Source organism: Callospermophilus lateralis, chromosome 10 (genome assembly GCF_048772815.1).
Source record: "Callospermophilus lateralis isolate mCalLat2 chromosome 10, mCalLat2.hap1, whole genome shotgun sequence".
Taxonomy (NCBI): domain Eukaryota; kingdom Metazoa; phylum Chordata; class Mammalia; order Rodentia; family Sciuridae; genus Callospermophilus; species Callospermophilus lateralis.
This window is the reverse complement of record NC_135314.1, coordinates 76,380,059-76,397,472: the sequence shown is the minus strand read 5'-3', so window position 1 is coordinate 76,397,472 and position 17,414 is coordinate 76,380,059. Positions and strand designations below refer to the sequence as shown.

The 17,414-nt window shown below is 34.0% G+C and overlaps 1 protein-coding gene across 3 annotated transcripts in view; it reads left to right on the top strand.

Annotated features, from left to right (window-relative positions):
- Positions 1-17,414, top strand: part of Tfg (trafficking from ER to golgi regulator) — a 36,575-nt gene that overhangs the window by 17,430 nt on the left and 1,731 nt on the right. For 2 of the 3 annotated variants that reach the window (XM_076868374.1, XM_076868373.1), the window contains exons 6-7: positions 3,469-3,609; positions 14,760-14,858. In XM_076868374.1, the coding sequence (XP_076724489.1) occupies positions 3,469-3,609; positions 14,760-14,858 (240 nt within the window). The remainder of the gene's footprint in view (positions 1-3,468; positions 3,610-14,759; positions 14,859-17,414) is intronic. The other variant, XM_076868375.1, reaches the window with a different exon arrangement.

Sequence of the window (17,414 nt, the reverse complement as noted above, 5' to 3'; positions counted from 1 at the left end):
TGTTTATTGAACAATTATTTGGACATGGTGAAGTGCACAGACTTAAGGTTATTCAAGAAATGTTTGTATATGCATATACCCATGTAAAATCGCTGACTAGATCAAAAAGTAGATGATTTCAGAGGTTTTTTTTTTCCCTTTCCCAGTCAGTAGTATCTTTGACCTTTAAAAATAAATACATACATACATACATACATACAAACCTATTTTATTTCAAGTAAATTTATGATATTTATACATATAAGATTATAGATTTCAGATTTCTTGCAAGATTTAAATTACACTTGATAGACCTTACTGTCTTTTCTGATCTTAAATCATAAATTTCTGGTTAAATTATTATTATTTTTTTTTTGTTTTGTTTTTATGAATAAGTTTTTAACCTTAAAGCAGCATACTATATTGTGGTATTTTTTTTTAATCTTATTTTAAACATTTTTTTCTGCTTCTTTGAGATTCTAATTACCCATTCACTGAAGACCTTGTTATTGCCTAATGGATGTTTGAAGTTCTTTTTTCTTTCTTTTCTACAGATTGGATAATTTCTGTTTAACTGTCTTAAAGGTCACTGATTATTTCTATCTTTTCTAATCTGCCATTGAACCTTTCTAATGAATTTTTAATTTGGATTGTGCTTTCAGTACTGGAGTGACCATTTGTTTTTATGGTTTCTTTTTCCATTGAAATTCCTTGTTTTTATAGTCATTAAAACTAAATTTTCCTATAATTCTTGGATATCTTTTTAATTCTTTAAAAATATTAGAAGTAACTGTTTTGAAATGTTTTTAACATACAACAATATGGGTCTATTTGGAGTCTGTTTCTATTGACTGTGTCTTCCTCCCCCCAATATAGGTCAAATTTCCTGTTGCTTTGCATTTCTAATAGTTTTTGGTTGAAAACTGGGCATTGTAGTTGGTGTATTGTAACTTAGGATTGTTGATATTTTTTTGAGGAGCTTTGTTACTGTCCTAGCAGAGAGTTAATATTTATGGACTTAAACTGATTGCTTTTGTCCTCATGGTGTACATAACAACTGGTATCTCTGTTGTAGGTGCTTTTTTCCCCCTCCCCTTTCTCTTGAGCCCTCTTGAGTTATCCCCTTCCCAGCCCTATGATCAGCTGAGCATTGGAACAGACTTTTATACTTGTTTAGGTATTATTCCTTCAGTGATACTCTTGCTTCAGGGATTTCCCCCCCTAAATTTCCAGCTGCCTATTCAGCTACCACATTGTTAACAGTGTGGTTTTCTGCCAGTGAACTTGCAGGGGTTAGTGTTGCAATTCATATCTTTTGTAATTCCACCGGGGTAAACTCTTTCCTGATTTCTATGGCATTTGATTGATTTTCAGTTATTTCAAATAATTGTTTTCTTCTATTTTGTTTGAGTTTTTAGTTGTTTCCTGTGGGAGGATTTACCTGGCTAATTTACTTTGGCATTATCAGTAGTTGGAAATATATTATGTAATCTGTTCATTTTTGGTTTTGTTTGGGAACTTTTATGGGAATTTTCACCATAGAGAATTGTATGAAATACTGAAAAGACAAATATTTGTTTATGATGTTTTTTCTTGGCAAGAGAAACTACCAGATGAATTATAACCATGGAAAACACATTTTTAGAGTAACTAATATATGAATTATTGTTTCAACTACTTATTTAAGATTTTAGGAATTATCACATAGAGGAGTGAATAGTTGTATAACAGGTTAGTCTGAAAATTTTGAATTGAATAAAATATACACCATGCCAAGAATAATATGATTGTTATTCATATTATTTGAAGATTACTTTTTGGTAGCTTTGTACATTGAATGGTAGTAGGAAAAACTGTGTACATAGTTAATAGCCAGGAGGATACTTTTGTAGTTCTTGAGGAGTGATATAAAATCCTTGGCTACCATAGTGAATGTATAAAAAAAAGAAGGGATAAACTATAAAAATAATCTAATAAATTATACACAAGTGAAGGAAGAGGAGTCAAAGTAATATATCTTTTGGATAATAGCACCATTCTTTTGTAGGAAAAAGATATGTATGTATTTGTTTATATATAAGTAAAATGGTGGTAGAAGGAAAAGCAGTCATCCATTGTACTCTGGTAATCATGGGTTTTTTCCTCATTACTGTATGCTAGTTTAGGTTCTCATTAGTATAGGACTGTTAGCTGCCAACTGTATGCATAATATAGTGCTTAAGTTCTAGGAATACATGATTGCAGAAGGTAGAGGTTTATCCTCAGGGTAATTAGTCTGCTAATAATAGCAAGTACTTATATGGGACTTTCTAAATCTTAATCACTTCTATAAGCTTTTGCTGTATAATCACTTATAAACATTAGCTCTGAGCCCTTATTGACTCATTCTTACAGTAATCATACATAGGAATTAGTATATCTTTTATGCAGATGGTGAAATTGGGCACAGGAAAAGATTAAATAATAATCACTAGCTCAAGCTAATATTGGCCACCCTGGGATTCAAACCATTTGACTTCAAACCCTATGCTTTTAACCACTCTCCTGTGTTGCCAAAACATGAAGAAAAGAAGTAGGACATCATTTATTATGTGCCAAATATCCTTTTTGACTGTCGCAGTATTGGAACTGTTGCAGATTCTCTCCATTCACTTCTGTGTTCATTATTCTGGAAGAATTTGAGTGGCTACATGTGTAAATTAAAGAGCTAGGCTTGTAAAGCAAGCAAAAAAGAATTAAGAATCAGGAGCATGGCCAGAGAGTTCACAATTGAAGAGAAAAAATGGGAACTATTCAGAAATGTGAAGTACAAGTTTGTATGGGTCATAATAAAAGTAAATTATACAGCAGTTAATGAGTAGAATAAAGTATGGGTCAATAAAGCTTTAAGAGAAGTGTGGTATTATACGCTAGTTTTAAAGAATCTCATGGTTAAGTATGTGAATGTTATATTTAAATATATGGGGTACATGGAGGTAACAGTAATACATGAAATAGAAGCCAAAACATTGTTAGATATATTGGGGGAATAGGGAGTAGGTCAATTAAGCTGAAGAAAGGGCATGTGAGAAGAGAAATTATGGGTTCTTGAACAACAAACTAGGGGTTGAACTTCATATGGGAGAAAACCTGGTAAAGAGTGAAATAATACTATTGGTTGATTTACAAAATAGACTGCATGAATAGACTGCATGGGGCAGGGGATATTGGTACTGTGGACATGAGTTTTGATTTTTTATGGGGGGCATTTGGTCTCAAGATGATGACATATTCCACATGTTAGAGAAGGATATCCGTTGTGACTTTGGATTCTTAAGGGACTGGACCAATGGAAAAAATACATAATAATTTAATATAAAGACTGAATTTGTAGTGATAAATGTTTTTTTAAGTACTTTTTTTTTTTTTTTTTTAATGGAACCTATTAGTTGAACTTTCTGGGGAAAGGCCCAGGATCGGGTACTAAACTGACTTTTCATGACCATCTAGGGCCACCCAGTGCTCCTGCAGAAGACCGTTCAGGAACGCCTGACAGCATTGCTTCCTCCTCTTCAGCAGCTCACCCACCAGGAGTTCAGCCACAACAGCCTCCATATACAGGAGCCCAGACACAAGCAGGTCAGATTGAAGGTAAAATAGAGTTTAGAGCACCTGTGTAGGAAGGTACATGTGCAGCTGGAGTGGGCTGCCACACCTCTTGGTTTGGCCAGCTGGAGAATTGAGGTCACAGCCATTTTGAAGCATCCACCTAGTAGCTTTCTGTGGGGGAGTCTGAGAATTCATATAAAGCATTGCCAGACCATCACAGAAGATACTTGCTGTGGGATCCAGGCGGGGGATACAAAGGGGAGAGGAGCTTGCTTTCGTTTGTTTCTAGCAGCTCATTGGATCAGCTTGGGAGAATCCAAAAGTTGGACAGGCAGGCGTATTAGAATTTATGGTTTGATCTTGGAAGACCACACTCACTAGTAACAGAGTATGTAAGACCAGTGGAGGGTTAGTTTCCTCACTCTACAAATGGAGTTCTCAGGAGGCCAATGAGACCCAGACATCTAGCAGAGATGGGCATCTGCTCACCGTAGGGGATGTGGATATACTGTGTCTGGATACTGCTGAACAAAGTTCCAAAGGATAGTTATATAAAGTGCTAGCCTCTGGAACATCCCAATTGGAACTCTGCATCAGCCCCATTTTGGGAGAGCATTGACCTAGTCACTTCAGACAAGATTCCCAAGTGTCAATATTTCCTAGTCTGTTTTATCTTAAACTCATGAGAAGGGAAAGTGAGAGCTACTACAACCAGGTTCTGTTCCCAGTCTAGCTGGCAACTTGGTAAAGAAACACAGAGATCTGGTTTAACAACCCTCCGCCTTTGCTCTCTCTTGTGGGAAGACTTTGAGAGAAAGGTGCAACAGCATAGGCAATGAACCTTTTTTCCCCATATTTTAGTTTCATTTTTAATTATCTTTTCACCTGGTTTTTTTTTTTTTTTTTACCTTGTTTTGACTTTGGAGGGTTAGGTGATTTTGTAGGTTTTTTTTTTTTTTTTTGATTTTTTGTTATTTTTGCCTTTTTGTTCCTCTTATTGCTCTGTATCCTCTTTCTTCCCCCCTAATTACCAAATTATCTTGTCTCCCCTGCTATCTCCTTCTTTCTCTCTGTTCAGTTTTTGGATATTTCAAACTTTCTTTTGCCTTCCTATACCATTTTCTTTTTTCTTATGGAACTGTAATTTTACTATCTTTCAGAATGATTTTGTTTGTATTATTGCTGTCTCCTATCATTCATGTTGTTGGGTTATTCGTACTGTGGTTGATGTAGTTGATGCCTGTTTACTTTAATGCTAGATACAGGTTGGAGCTGTTTATTGTTGCTGATGTTAAGTGTTGACCCCACCATTCTTCTTTGTATGTGTTACAAACATCATAATAAGCACCAGACATTTATTTAAATGCTGCATATTGGTTGCTACTATTGTTGGTATTGCTCACTTCCCCTTTTTCTAAGGGAGGCTGGGAAGTGACCAGGATACTACAAGCTCACACAGTAGAAACTCTGCTGCTGAACTATCTCCATAACTCAACCAAGTGACATTTGAAACTCAATCCATACACAGACCATCCCCACTAAGTTCCAGCAATACTTTTAAGACATAGAATGAGGAGACAAAAACCCCAAACGAATGACCAAGCCCCCAGTATCAATGGCCGGGTATGTACTTATATAGCAAAGTCAAAGAGGTCCCAAGACAGTGGCTCAGAGGAAACAGTAGTGCTGCATCTGCTTTCCAAGAGTGGATATTAAATCAGCAGGTTTTTTTTTTTTTTTTTTTTTTTGGTGGTGCTGGTGATTGAACCTGTTGCCTTGTGCATGCAAGGCAAGCACTCTACCAACTGATCTTTATCACCAGCCCCTAAATCAGCAGTTCTTCAGAAGCAAACTGAAACACTAGAGTTTGAAATTAACACTTGAATTATGCTGAGCATAGGTGCTGAAGTTATAAGATACCAATAGTACAGGACTTAATACAGAAAAGATAACTATACACCAAAGGAAAGACTCATAAAAGAGGAAGAAGACTTTTATCTCAACATATGCTCAGGTCTAAGACCTCTGAAAACATAGAAACTAGCAAACAAATTTCCTCCTTTCCCAATAAAGGGGATAAAAGGGAAACAGATATGGAAATGGATGAAATTCCAGAGAAGGACTATAAAAACTGATTATTAAAATGTTTAATGAGCTAAAAAAGATCTAAGGAACAAATTAAGAGCAAATATATTTCAATAAAGAAAGATTTTGAGAAGAAATCATTCAGTCTTATGGAAATCAGACAAAATGAATCAAATAAATTCACTTGAAAGTATCACCATGAGATTAGATTGTGTAGAAAATAAAACTTCAGGCCTCAAAGACCTGGGTGTGCAATAGGGGTAGGGGACAAAAGACCTTGATCAGAAAATTCAATAACTCTGAGACAACATCAAGAAACCAAATTTAAGAGTTATTAAGATACAAGAGGGCATGCAGATAATCTGTAAGCTAATGGCATTAAGAACCTTTTCAGTGAAATAATAGAAAATTTTCAAACTTTAGGAATGAAAATGGGCATCAACATATAGGAGGTATATAGAATCCCAAATAGACAAGGTCAAAAAAGAGCCTCTCTAAGACATATCATAATCATAATAAAAGTACCTAATATAGAAAATAAGCGTAGAAAATTAAGAGGAAAACATAACATTTTCAGGCAAACCAATAAGGCTGACTTCTGACTTCTCGGACTCTAAAATACAGGAGTGCTTAGAATGAGAAAATCCAAGCTCTGAGGAGTGGGTGGAGGGGAAAATATGTGTATATATGTATGTATGTGTATATATATATATATATATATAACACACTCACACACACACACAAAAAAAAAAAAAAACAGAAAAAACCCCCCAAACTGCTGCTAGCCAAGATTGCTATATCCAGCAAAGTCTTTCAGATTCAAAAGAAAAATAAAAACTTGACATTCATGACCACTAAACTAGTACTACAGAAAATAAATACTGTGCAAAGAAGCTATAAAATCACAGAGCTCCCAAATGGTTGTCAGTTCTCTAGAAGAGCAATTAAGTAAATTAACTTCAAAAAACTTAGGAAATCTAAGGTGAAAAACTTCTATAGTTAACACAATAGAACATTGAAGAAAGAAACTGAAAATCTCAGAAGATGGGAAGGCCTCCCATGTTCATGGATAGGTAGAATTAGTATTGTCCAAATAGCCATATTATCAAAAGCAATTTTATAGATTCAATAAAAAGACACAGAATAGCCAAAGCATTTCTGAGCTTTGAGTGAGGCTGGAGGTATCACAATACCTGACTTCAAATTATACTATAGAGCTGTAGTACCCCAACTGCATAGTACTAGCATAATATCAGATGTTAAGATCAATGAAATAGACAAATCCTCATAGATATAGTCATCTAATCTTTGATATAGGTGCCAAAAACACATATTAATGAAGAGATAGCCTGTTTAACAAATGGTGGTGAGAAATATGGATATCCATATTTAGAAGAATGAAACTAGAAACCTATCTCTGCACAAAAATAATCTCAAAATATATCAAAGACCTAGAAATTAGACCAAAACCATTGAAACTGCTAAAAGAAAACATAGGGACATTATTCCAACATATTGATACAGGCATCAACTTCCTTAATAAGACTCTTAAAAAGTTCAAGAAATAAAACTCAAGTTTCAATAATATCAATCTAAAAAGCTTCTGCACAGCAAAGGATATAAGAGTGTGAAGAGAGAGCCTACAGAAACGGGAGAAAAGCTTTACCAGCTACTATTCCAACAGGGAATTAATATCCAAGATGTATAAGGAAGTAAAAAAACCTTAATACCAGCAAAACCAATAACCAAATCAGTAAATGAGCCAAAGATCTAAATAGACACTTTTCAAAGAAAAAATACAGATGGACAACAAGTATATGGGAAAAAAAAGTTTAGTATCCTTAGCAATCAGTGAGATGCAAATCAATATGACACTGATATTCTGTCTCATTTGGTTAGAATGGCAGTCAACAAGAATACAAATAATAATTCCTGACATGGAAATGGGAAGAAAGATATGCTTATACATTGTTGGGACTGCAAATTAGTACAGTCACTTTGGAAAGCACTATGGAGATTCCTCAGAACACTGGGAATAAAGCCCATATATTCCACTCTTTGGAATTTATCCAGAGGTGCCAAAAACATGTTTGAAGAAAGATATCCTGCTTGAACGCAATGGTGATGGGAAAACTGGATATCCATATGTGGAAGACTGAAACTAGATTCCTACTTCTCACACTACACAAAAATCATATCAAAGTGTATCAAAGACCTAGGAATTATACCAGAAACACTGAAACTAAAAACATCATCCAACAGTGATATATGCATAAGATGCAGTGCAGTTCACAGTAGCCAAGTTATGGAACCAGCCTAGGTCTATCAACAGGTGAATGGATAAAGAAAGTGTAGTCTGTATATGTTACTATGTCATTTGCAAGTTAATGAAAGGACCTGGAGAACATTATGCTAAATGAAGTAAACTAGGCTCAGAAAGTTAAGGGTCAAAAGTTTTCTCTGATTTGTGGAACCTAGAGAGAGGAACAATAATAAAGAGAAGGTTCTTATGAAAATAGGAGACTAATAGAGTAGAGGAAGGGGATGGGCAGGGTAGGAGGAGGGAAGGTCATGGGAAATGAAATCTACAGCACGCTATTTAAAAATAATAATGCAAAGGACATCAGTAGAGCAAGCAGATCTGGGGAGGCAGGATGGAAGGAAAAGGGAAGGTACTGGTGAATTAAATTGATCAAATTATATGCATGTGAGCATGTGCAAATATGACATAATGAAGCCTACTTTTTATGTATAATTACAGTGCACCAATAAAAATGTATTTTTGTGAATATAAATACAGAATGAAAGATTAGGAAGAATTCATAGCACTCACTAGTCAGTGGTGAACCCTGGGGAGGAGAGTGAAATTGGGAAAGATGACTTCACAGTTTACTTTGCGTAATTCCATGGTGGCATTTTAGACCCAACACCTAAACTGTGTAATTTTTCTAACTTAAAATATTTTTAAAATAGAGATAAGCCATAACTTTAGCATAGTAGTTTTGGAGAGTTCTTTATATTTTAAGTCAGACTTACCTCTAAATAATGCATCCTTGGATGAGTAGTTTAGATTCTCTGGCTTTTGATATTCTCTCACTGACCATAAAATGTGAAAATTGGAAAAAAAAATGAAATAAAGTGAAAATTGAGCTAAACCAGTGGTTTCAAAAGAATGCTTTTCATCTGAAATATAACTTGAAAGGCCAGTATTTAAAACCAATAAAAAGGTTATTGCTGTGGCTGGAAGAGATTGGAGCTCAAGGTAATGGGTATCAAAACCCTTGGAACCCTCCTTGAAACCCTTAGAATTCTGCAGAACATACCTAAGTACTTACTAATTGTTTTAGTTAGGTTTTGCATCACTGTGACCAAAATACCCAATAGTAACAATTTAGAGGAGGTTTCAGAGGTCATTCTGTAGATGGCTGACTTCATTGTTTTTGACCCAAAGTGAAGTAGAACATCATGGGGGCACGGTGTGACAGAGGGAAGCTGCTCTCCTCTTTGTAGCCAAGAAGCACAGAGTGGAGGAAAGTGCACAGGAATATGTACCCTTCCATGATATATCCCCAGTGATCCATCTATTTCAGTCACACCCTATCTGCCTACAGTTACCACCCAGTCCATTCAAACTAGGATGGACTAATTAGGTTACAGTTTTAACAATCTGAGCATTTCACCTTGGAACATTTCTGTAATAATATAGGAGCTTTTGGGGAACACCTTATATCCAAATCATAACATTGATCTTTAGGTTGCCTTCCTGAGATTATGTTATTTCTGTGAATGTTAGGGTCTTTGAAACCACACGTTCCATTTTAAAACATTTAACACCAGGTGGTGCTCTAACTATTTGTATAAAAGGGTTTGGTCAGGGGGTGGTATGATGTGTTTTCAGCATCAGAAGCAAGTAATTGAAGTTATCAATCACATTTAAAGTAGCCTTAAATAAACTGACCGCTTTTGGAATAGAATCCTGTCATTATATGGTGATACTTTCAGAGTAGTTCACCGAATGAAAGAGTCATTAGGAGATAGCAGCTGGCATTTTGCTGATGAATGAATGGTTTGGGAAGAATTTCTTATTGTATTACGACTTTTCTCAAGGAGCAGTAGTTACTGCCTTTCTCTGCACCCAAGTACAGCTTCCAAAACCAGAACAAACTAGAACTGAAGCAGAGGTGGACTGAAATGGGAGGCAGAAGCAGAGTTTGGATATTATAACAGTTTAACTGCTATATCAGGTATACTAAAACCATCTGCTTAAAAAAAATTCCTATTTGAAGCAGTGAATAGTATTGTGAAACAGCATTTATAAGGATAATGAAACCAAATAAGGTTTCCTGTTCAATAATAAAGGAATGGGACTTAGGGCTGCACTAATATTATTTCAAATTATCTTATGATGAGGGGGTTCATTGAAAATTTTTAAACAGGTAAAATTTTAGGAATATAAAAAAGTAATGTACAGTGGAAAATTTTTCTCACCTCTGTTCCCAACAAATGATGTTGGGAATAGAGATAGCAGATGGACACCATTTGAATGCATTTAATTGCTTTAGAGTAGCATTAAATATATGCCTTGACACAATTGTTAATTTTAGCTTATGTTTATGCAGTATAAAAATTATATAGTTTTTAGTATATGGTACCAGTCAAAAGATTAGTAAACGGCTCTGATTTCTAAGTTAGTGCTGTCCCAAAGAATTATAATAGAAACTACATGTAGATTAGATTTTTTATTAGTTAAATTAAAAAAAATAAAATTTCAGTAATACATTTTATTTAGCCCATTATATTTGTATATCAACATGTAACCGCTCATTTAAACATGTATTTTGTATTGCATATTGGAAATATGGGATGTGACACCAATTTGAAATGTATTCAAATAATATATAATTTATTTGAGTACAAATAAATTATATATTATTATAAACTGGTTTTAGACTACCCACATGTCTACTATACCATGCTGTTTTCACTTCCTATAACTCTTTTTCTGTTGCTCAGCCACAGGTGGCTAGTGGCTATTGTATTGGATAGTATTACTTTAGATAAATGATGAAGTGTAGACTTTTTCATGTATGAGTCCCTGACATTGCCAGTTATTTAGGTCAGCCGCTGGTTATAATTGGCCAGAATTATCAATATAAAAATCTTATTACTTATAACTGATTAACACAATAATCTTTTATATAATAATCCAAAATAAAATAAATAATTTTGAGTTGTCACTTAAATACCATAAAAAGGACCTTGGACTTGTAATTTTGAATTTATAAAAATTTCTCCAAGGATTGTAGTCTTAATATATTATTTATTAAAAAAGCTTAATAAAATAAGTCATGTGTCTCTGACCAATGGGGTCTGAGGAATGCATCATTAGGCAATTATGTCCTTGTATGAACATCATGGAGCATGTTCATACAAACTAAGATGGCTATGACATCACTTGGTGATATACACGTGAGACCACTATTCTATATGCCGTCCATCATTGACCAGTGCATCATTTTGTAGCATGTGTCTGTCTTGAATATCATTTTTTAAAAAAACAAAATAGACAAAGTTACCTTCTTTAGGTAAAGCCATTAACTCTGTTATTGGAAGACCAAGTGTAATTTGCCAAAAAATAAATGCTAGTGAGAAAAGGACTAAAAATCAGTAAAGACCAGAAAATACTGCTAAACCAAAATTAAAAGGTCAAAAAGAATATAACTAAGTAGCTTTTCATTTTGTAAATTTTGAGACACATAGAACAATTGAAGCCCAATTTATGTGACTTCAACACTTAATGATATTTTAGCACCAAAGTAAAAACTACTTATGTTAATTATCTGTTGCTATGTAACTGTTACCCCTGAATGAAGATGCTGAAAACAACATCCACAGCATGGTTATCTCCTGTAGTTTTAGAGTCAGGGATTTGGGAATAGTTTAGCTGAGTAGTTGGGGTTTTAGGGTCTTTTATGAAGTTGCAGTCAAGATGACTGCTGGGACTTTAGTCATCTGAAACTTATCCAGAACCGAGGGTTAGCTCCTTACAAGCACTTTGTGAACCTCCTCAGTAGGGCAGCTTGGATGACTTATTCTAGCAGAACAAGTGATCAAGAGAGAATGATAGTGGAAGATGACTCTTATGGTTTGCCCTCAGAAATATCATTGTCATTTCTGCAATATTCTCTTGTTGTATAGCTCAACCCCTTCAGTGTAGGAGGGACTACACAAGAGAGTATTTATTGCTTGTTTTTTGATTATGGAGTTAAACTTTCTAATTTCTGAAAAGGTAAAGAATACCAAGCCATTGTCAAATGCTTTGCATGTGCAAAAGTCATTGAAGGTCTCCACTGGCTACTACATTTTGTAACAGTACAATCCCAAAAGTCTCACCTTTACTCTTTTTCTTCCTAGGTAATCTTTACTTAATTGTGTCATTGATTCCTTTTGAAAATATACTGGATAAGCATAAAACTTTGCTATTATTATTATTTTATTTACTATTCAAAACATTGCTTACTATGAACCATGTCTATGCCATGCTGTTTTCACTTAATATATCCTTAACTCTTTTTCTTTCAAGTATGTAAAGGTGTTCCTCCTTTAAAAAAAAAAAAATACAGCATTCTTAAATTCAGAATACAGTGACAGTGAAAGTCCCATTTTGTCTTGCATGAAACGGGTTTAAGAAAAGTAAAGGGATGTTTTGCAAAGATAGTAATAACCTTTGAAATTTTTAACCTTAGGAGTGATATTTTTCAAAATGGGTTTGTGGCAGTTCAGAAGAACATACTAGGAAGGAAGGAAGAAGGAAGGGATAAAGGAAAACGTCCAGAGTTGTACTGTACATTTTTATTGAGGAAAATAGTTAATGCTTTTTGAATGTGAATTCTTTATAGTGTCAGTGATGAAAACAGTTTACTACATGGAGCCTTAATCTCATCCATTTTGATGATGCCTATGTTAATATTTTTATTAAATGGGTTAAAGTGTACAAAACTTTGTACCACTACAGTTTTGGAGATATGCCTGGATTCCAGTGATGGTTTTTAGCTATTGATAGTTCTGTTTTTAGCTATTGATCTCAGGTAAGTTGCTTAATCTTTTTTATTATTATTATTATTAGTTGTTCAAGATAATACAATGATCTTGACATGTCATACATTTGATTCAAATGGGGTATGAATTCTCATTTTTCCATGTGTACAGATTGCAGGATCACATTGGTTATACAGCCACGTATTTTCATACAGCAATACTAGTGTCTGTTGTATTCTGCTGCCCTCCCTAACCTCCCCTCTCCTCCCCTCCCTTCCCATCATCTCTCTCTACCCAATTTACTGTGACACATTTCTCTCTTTTTTTTTTCTCTTCCCCCTCACACCATCATATATGTATTTTGTATAACGATGAGGGTCTCCTTCCATCTTCCGTGCAATTCCCCTTCTTCCTCCCATTCCCTCCTACCTCTCTTCCCTGTTTAGTGGTAATTTTCTTCTCATGCTCTTCCTCCCTATGAAGTTATTAAACTTTTTTTCATGGATTTATTGCTTATTTGCTTATTTTCGCATTATAAAGTTAATCATTCTGATTTCTAAGTTCACTTATACATATTTCTACTCTTAGTTATATTTCTTTACCTGGTTACCTTCTTATTTTAGATTCTGGTCACTTCTATTCTAAAATTTAGTTATGAAATATAATCCAGGATTAAGATGGTATCTAAATTTAGTTAACTTCTGTGCTATCTTCTATGCTTTTGATTAATCTAAACCATTAATAAAGCATTTAAGAAACTTGTGAAGTTTTTTTGGTTGTTGTTGTATTTGGAAAGACTATTAATAGCCTAAAAATAATTGAGCAGATTTTATTTTCATTATAAAAAAGATACAACTGCTTGCTAGGAAATAAACTACATAAAATCATAACTCATTTAGTGCTTCCTTAGAGACACCCTCAGGCTGAGCAGACAGTACATTGGGCTCCATTGCTTCTTTCTTCTTTTTTTTTTTTTGTTTTTTAGTTTTAGTGGACCTTTATTTATTTATGTGCGGTGCTGAGAATTGAACCCAGTGTGCCTCATGCTTGTTAAACAAGTGCTCTACCACTGAGCCACAACTAACCCTGGGCTCCATTTCTTTATCTAAGCCTATAAGTGCTAGCTGCTTGCTGTACTTGAATTTAAGTGGCACTAGTAATTTATTTTCTTTTTTTCCCCCCAGTATTTATCTCATTTTCTGCCATGAATATCTGGTTATCCATAGTCTTTTTGATTAATAGTAGTTGGTTTGAATATTTTATAAAGACTAAGCCAACATATGATTTAATGCTGGATATTAACAATGCAAATTTTCTTGCCACTCTAGAATTAGATCTAGTTCAATCTATTAAAATAATGTAAAGAAGTAGAGATGATAAAGACATAAGCAATAAATCTTTTTTTGCTTGAAAACTCACAGGTTGTAAGTATCTAACAGGTTTCTCTAGAGTCACTGTGGTCTACTGACCCAAAAAGGATTGTGTGTGCAAGAACACATTCCCACTGTTAAAGAGTTCTGCCATGCAATAAAGAACTATTTAGACTTTCTCAGATTCCATATCATTGAAAGAATACTCATATATTACATAGTCATAGAAATCAAATTGTTGGCAAATGCCAAAGATATCTCATCTCCAGAATGAAAGTTGTTATTTATTTCCTTGCTACCAAAAGATTTATTCATAATGGTAATAGAGGATGAAATTTTTAGAGGATAAATATAGTACTTTGGTAGAGATTTGGGACCTATTTTTTCCTCATATTTATTTTATTGATTTTTTTGACTCACTTGATATTTACTGAACATTGGCAGTACTTATCTGATTTGCATTTTCATTTAAAAACATTTGTTTTTGCTGTCAGTAATTCTCTGCAGTTTATCTTACAGCAAAGCAATTGCAAATTCTTCATTCTTCTCCTTTACAGACATTTAAAGAGCAACAAACACATAGTATTTTATTACTCAGTGTGTTTATGTATTTGGATGGAGAGAAAATGTAAATGTGCCTTAAAAAATTACTCCCTGCCAAATTAAACCTGCCTCTTTGTCTTGTGTTTTCTGTTTTAGGTCAGATGTACCAACAGTACCAGCAGCAAGCTAGCTACGGTACCCAACCACCTCAGGCTCCACCTCAGCCACCCCAGCAGTATGGTATTCAGTATTCAGGTGAGCAGGTGTTGAAAGGGAGTTGTTGGCTTATAGTTTTTGGTCTGTTTCTGTACTCATGAAATTTTTAAGCTCTTCCTTGAATATACTTGATTTGTAATATTTACATTGTTATAGTAAGAATTAAGTATTAGGGGAAATATTTGTTTTATTTTAAAATGTGTACATAAATGTTTTGTAAGTCAATATTTCAGTTTTTCAGTGGGTCTAATAAGACTTAGCAGATGATTCTATAGTTAACTTGTTGTATAGAAAAGCTTTTAATATAAAATATTTCTAACATCAGTTTATCTCTTACTTAGATGATATAGAACTGAAAAAGAAATGGAAAATATTTCCCCAATTTATGTGCGACACATAATTCAGGCATATCTTAGTATCCACAGGAATATTAACGGTTTCCTCATTGGAAAAGTGATGTGATTAAATATAAACTAAATTAAGCCACTTAGGTGTTCGTTTCTGTAAGGTGTGTAGGAATACCAGAAAATAAGTCATAAAAATAAAATTATTTTAAATGGCATTCAGGGAACTTAACATTTTTTTGTTTGTTTTAAATAGATATCATTTAAGTATCAAAATTCCAGTTATAATTATGTAAGTTGAATCTTTTCTAAATTTTATGGAGTTTTGTATTACCAACTAGAGGCAAGGCTCTTTATGTGAATGAAGTTTTATTAGGAAAGTTCACCACCATTTCTGTATTATCCATTGCTATTTTTGACATTATAATGGCAAAGACAACTAGTTAAAACAGAAACAGGGTGGTCCACAAAGTCTAAAATATTTACTTTCTGACCCTTTCACAGGTAAGAGGGCTTTATTCTTTTTCCTGTGAAGAAATTTGCTGACCCCTGACATAGGCAATAAAATTTTGTCATTAATTAGAGCTTGGCATATTTTATCACGTTCTTAGTTTTACTTGTATTAAAGAGATGGAATGAATTTAAGCTTAGATTATAGTAAGGGGAAGTTTATTTTTAGTTTCTAGTCATTTAAATTTAAAAAGTGTTGTTATATGATTTATGTAAATTTAATAGTAGAATATCAGAGCTAAAAATATGTGCTCATTTAATATAGGGATTTCAGCCATTACTCTGCTTCAGAATCACCTTAATAGCTTCTTGGTACCTGGATCCCATTCTCATAGATTTTGTTTCATTTGTTTCGTAGTTGGACTCAGGCTTTGGTATTTTAAAAACATCACAAGTCATGTGTAGTCAGCATTAGGGCACCACTGATTTGTCCCACTCACTTTTTACAGATGAGGCAAATAGGGTTTAAGGAGGTTAAGACTTGCAAAAGACATATAGCCATTTGGTGGGGGGACTGGACTAGAACCAGCCCTTTTGACCTTGCAATTAAGTACTTCCCTGTGGATTCTGCATTCTCTAGTCTAGACCAGGAGTTGGCAGATTTTTTTTTTTCTATAAAAGGTTAAAGAGTAAATATCTTAGACTTTGTGGACCATATGATGCTTTTCTTATTCATTGATTTAAAACCAAAACCAGAATGTTCATTTCTTAAAATTTATGATAATCTTCATCAAAAGCTGCTTATTTCAGGGGAGGGGTAGTAGTGGAAAACTAATACACATAATAGAAACATTGCCATATTTTGATTGAAAGGCTATTAATGAAATGACTTTTTAAAAAATACTTTTTAAATTGTTGATGGACCTTTTTTATTAGTTTATTTATATGTGGTGCTGAGAATTGAACCCAGTGCTTCACACATGCTAGGCAAGTGCTCTACCACTGAGCCATAACCTCAGCCTGAAATGCCCTTGTGGTTAGTCCCTCTTTTGATCTACAATTAAGGATTGGTTGTTTACTGACTCAGATTTTGTGAGGATGAAAAGGCAGCTTTTCTCCCCGCACCCCTCAGTCTTAAAGTTCAAAGTTTGATGTGGAGGATAGGGGAAATTGTATGGCAAGATTTTATCACACATTTATTTTAGTTCAGTACTTAGATGCTACCATGGGTAAAATGTTTTGGATATTTGACTTATTAACAACTAAACTTGTTCTTAATAATTTTAGTCAGGGTCTTCACTCTTAGTAAAACTTATTTTCAGATTATTATCTTTGCATTTCTGATCCCACTAGTCCTATCAATTTGAATTTAATTGAGAATTATGGAAATAGTCAACTTAATACTCTGCTTGAGACTGTTAAGTGGTGGTGTTGGTAACATTGGACCATCTTTGACACTGTTGGTTTGCCAGTTTCCCTCTGACCTTTTCCAGTTTTGTTCATGGAGTATGTCTTAAAGGTTTCTTTCATGAGTAGATTTTGAACCCAGGTTCAAGGTGAGTTCAGAATATACTCAAATTCATTCAATCCTTTTTTTTTCCTTAAATGCAGGGTTGTACATATTTTAATAATTTTCTTATGTATCTGGTATTTAATGCTGACAGGATTCCAGTCAATGGAGAGGTTTCATTGCAAGTAGCTGCAGGTGTGTTTCATGGTAGAGATAAAAGTTTTCAGTGAAGCAGATTTTGTTTTAAAACAATTACATCCTAAAACATAATTAATATAGATGTTGATTTTG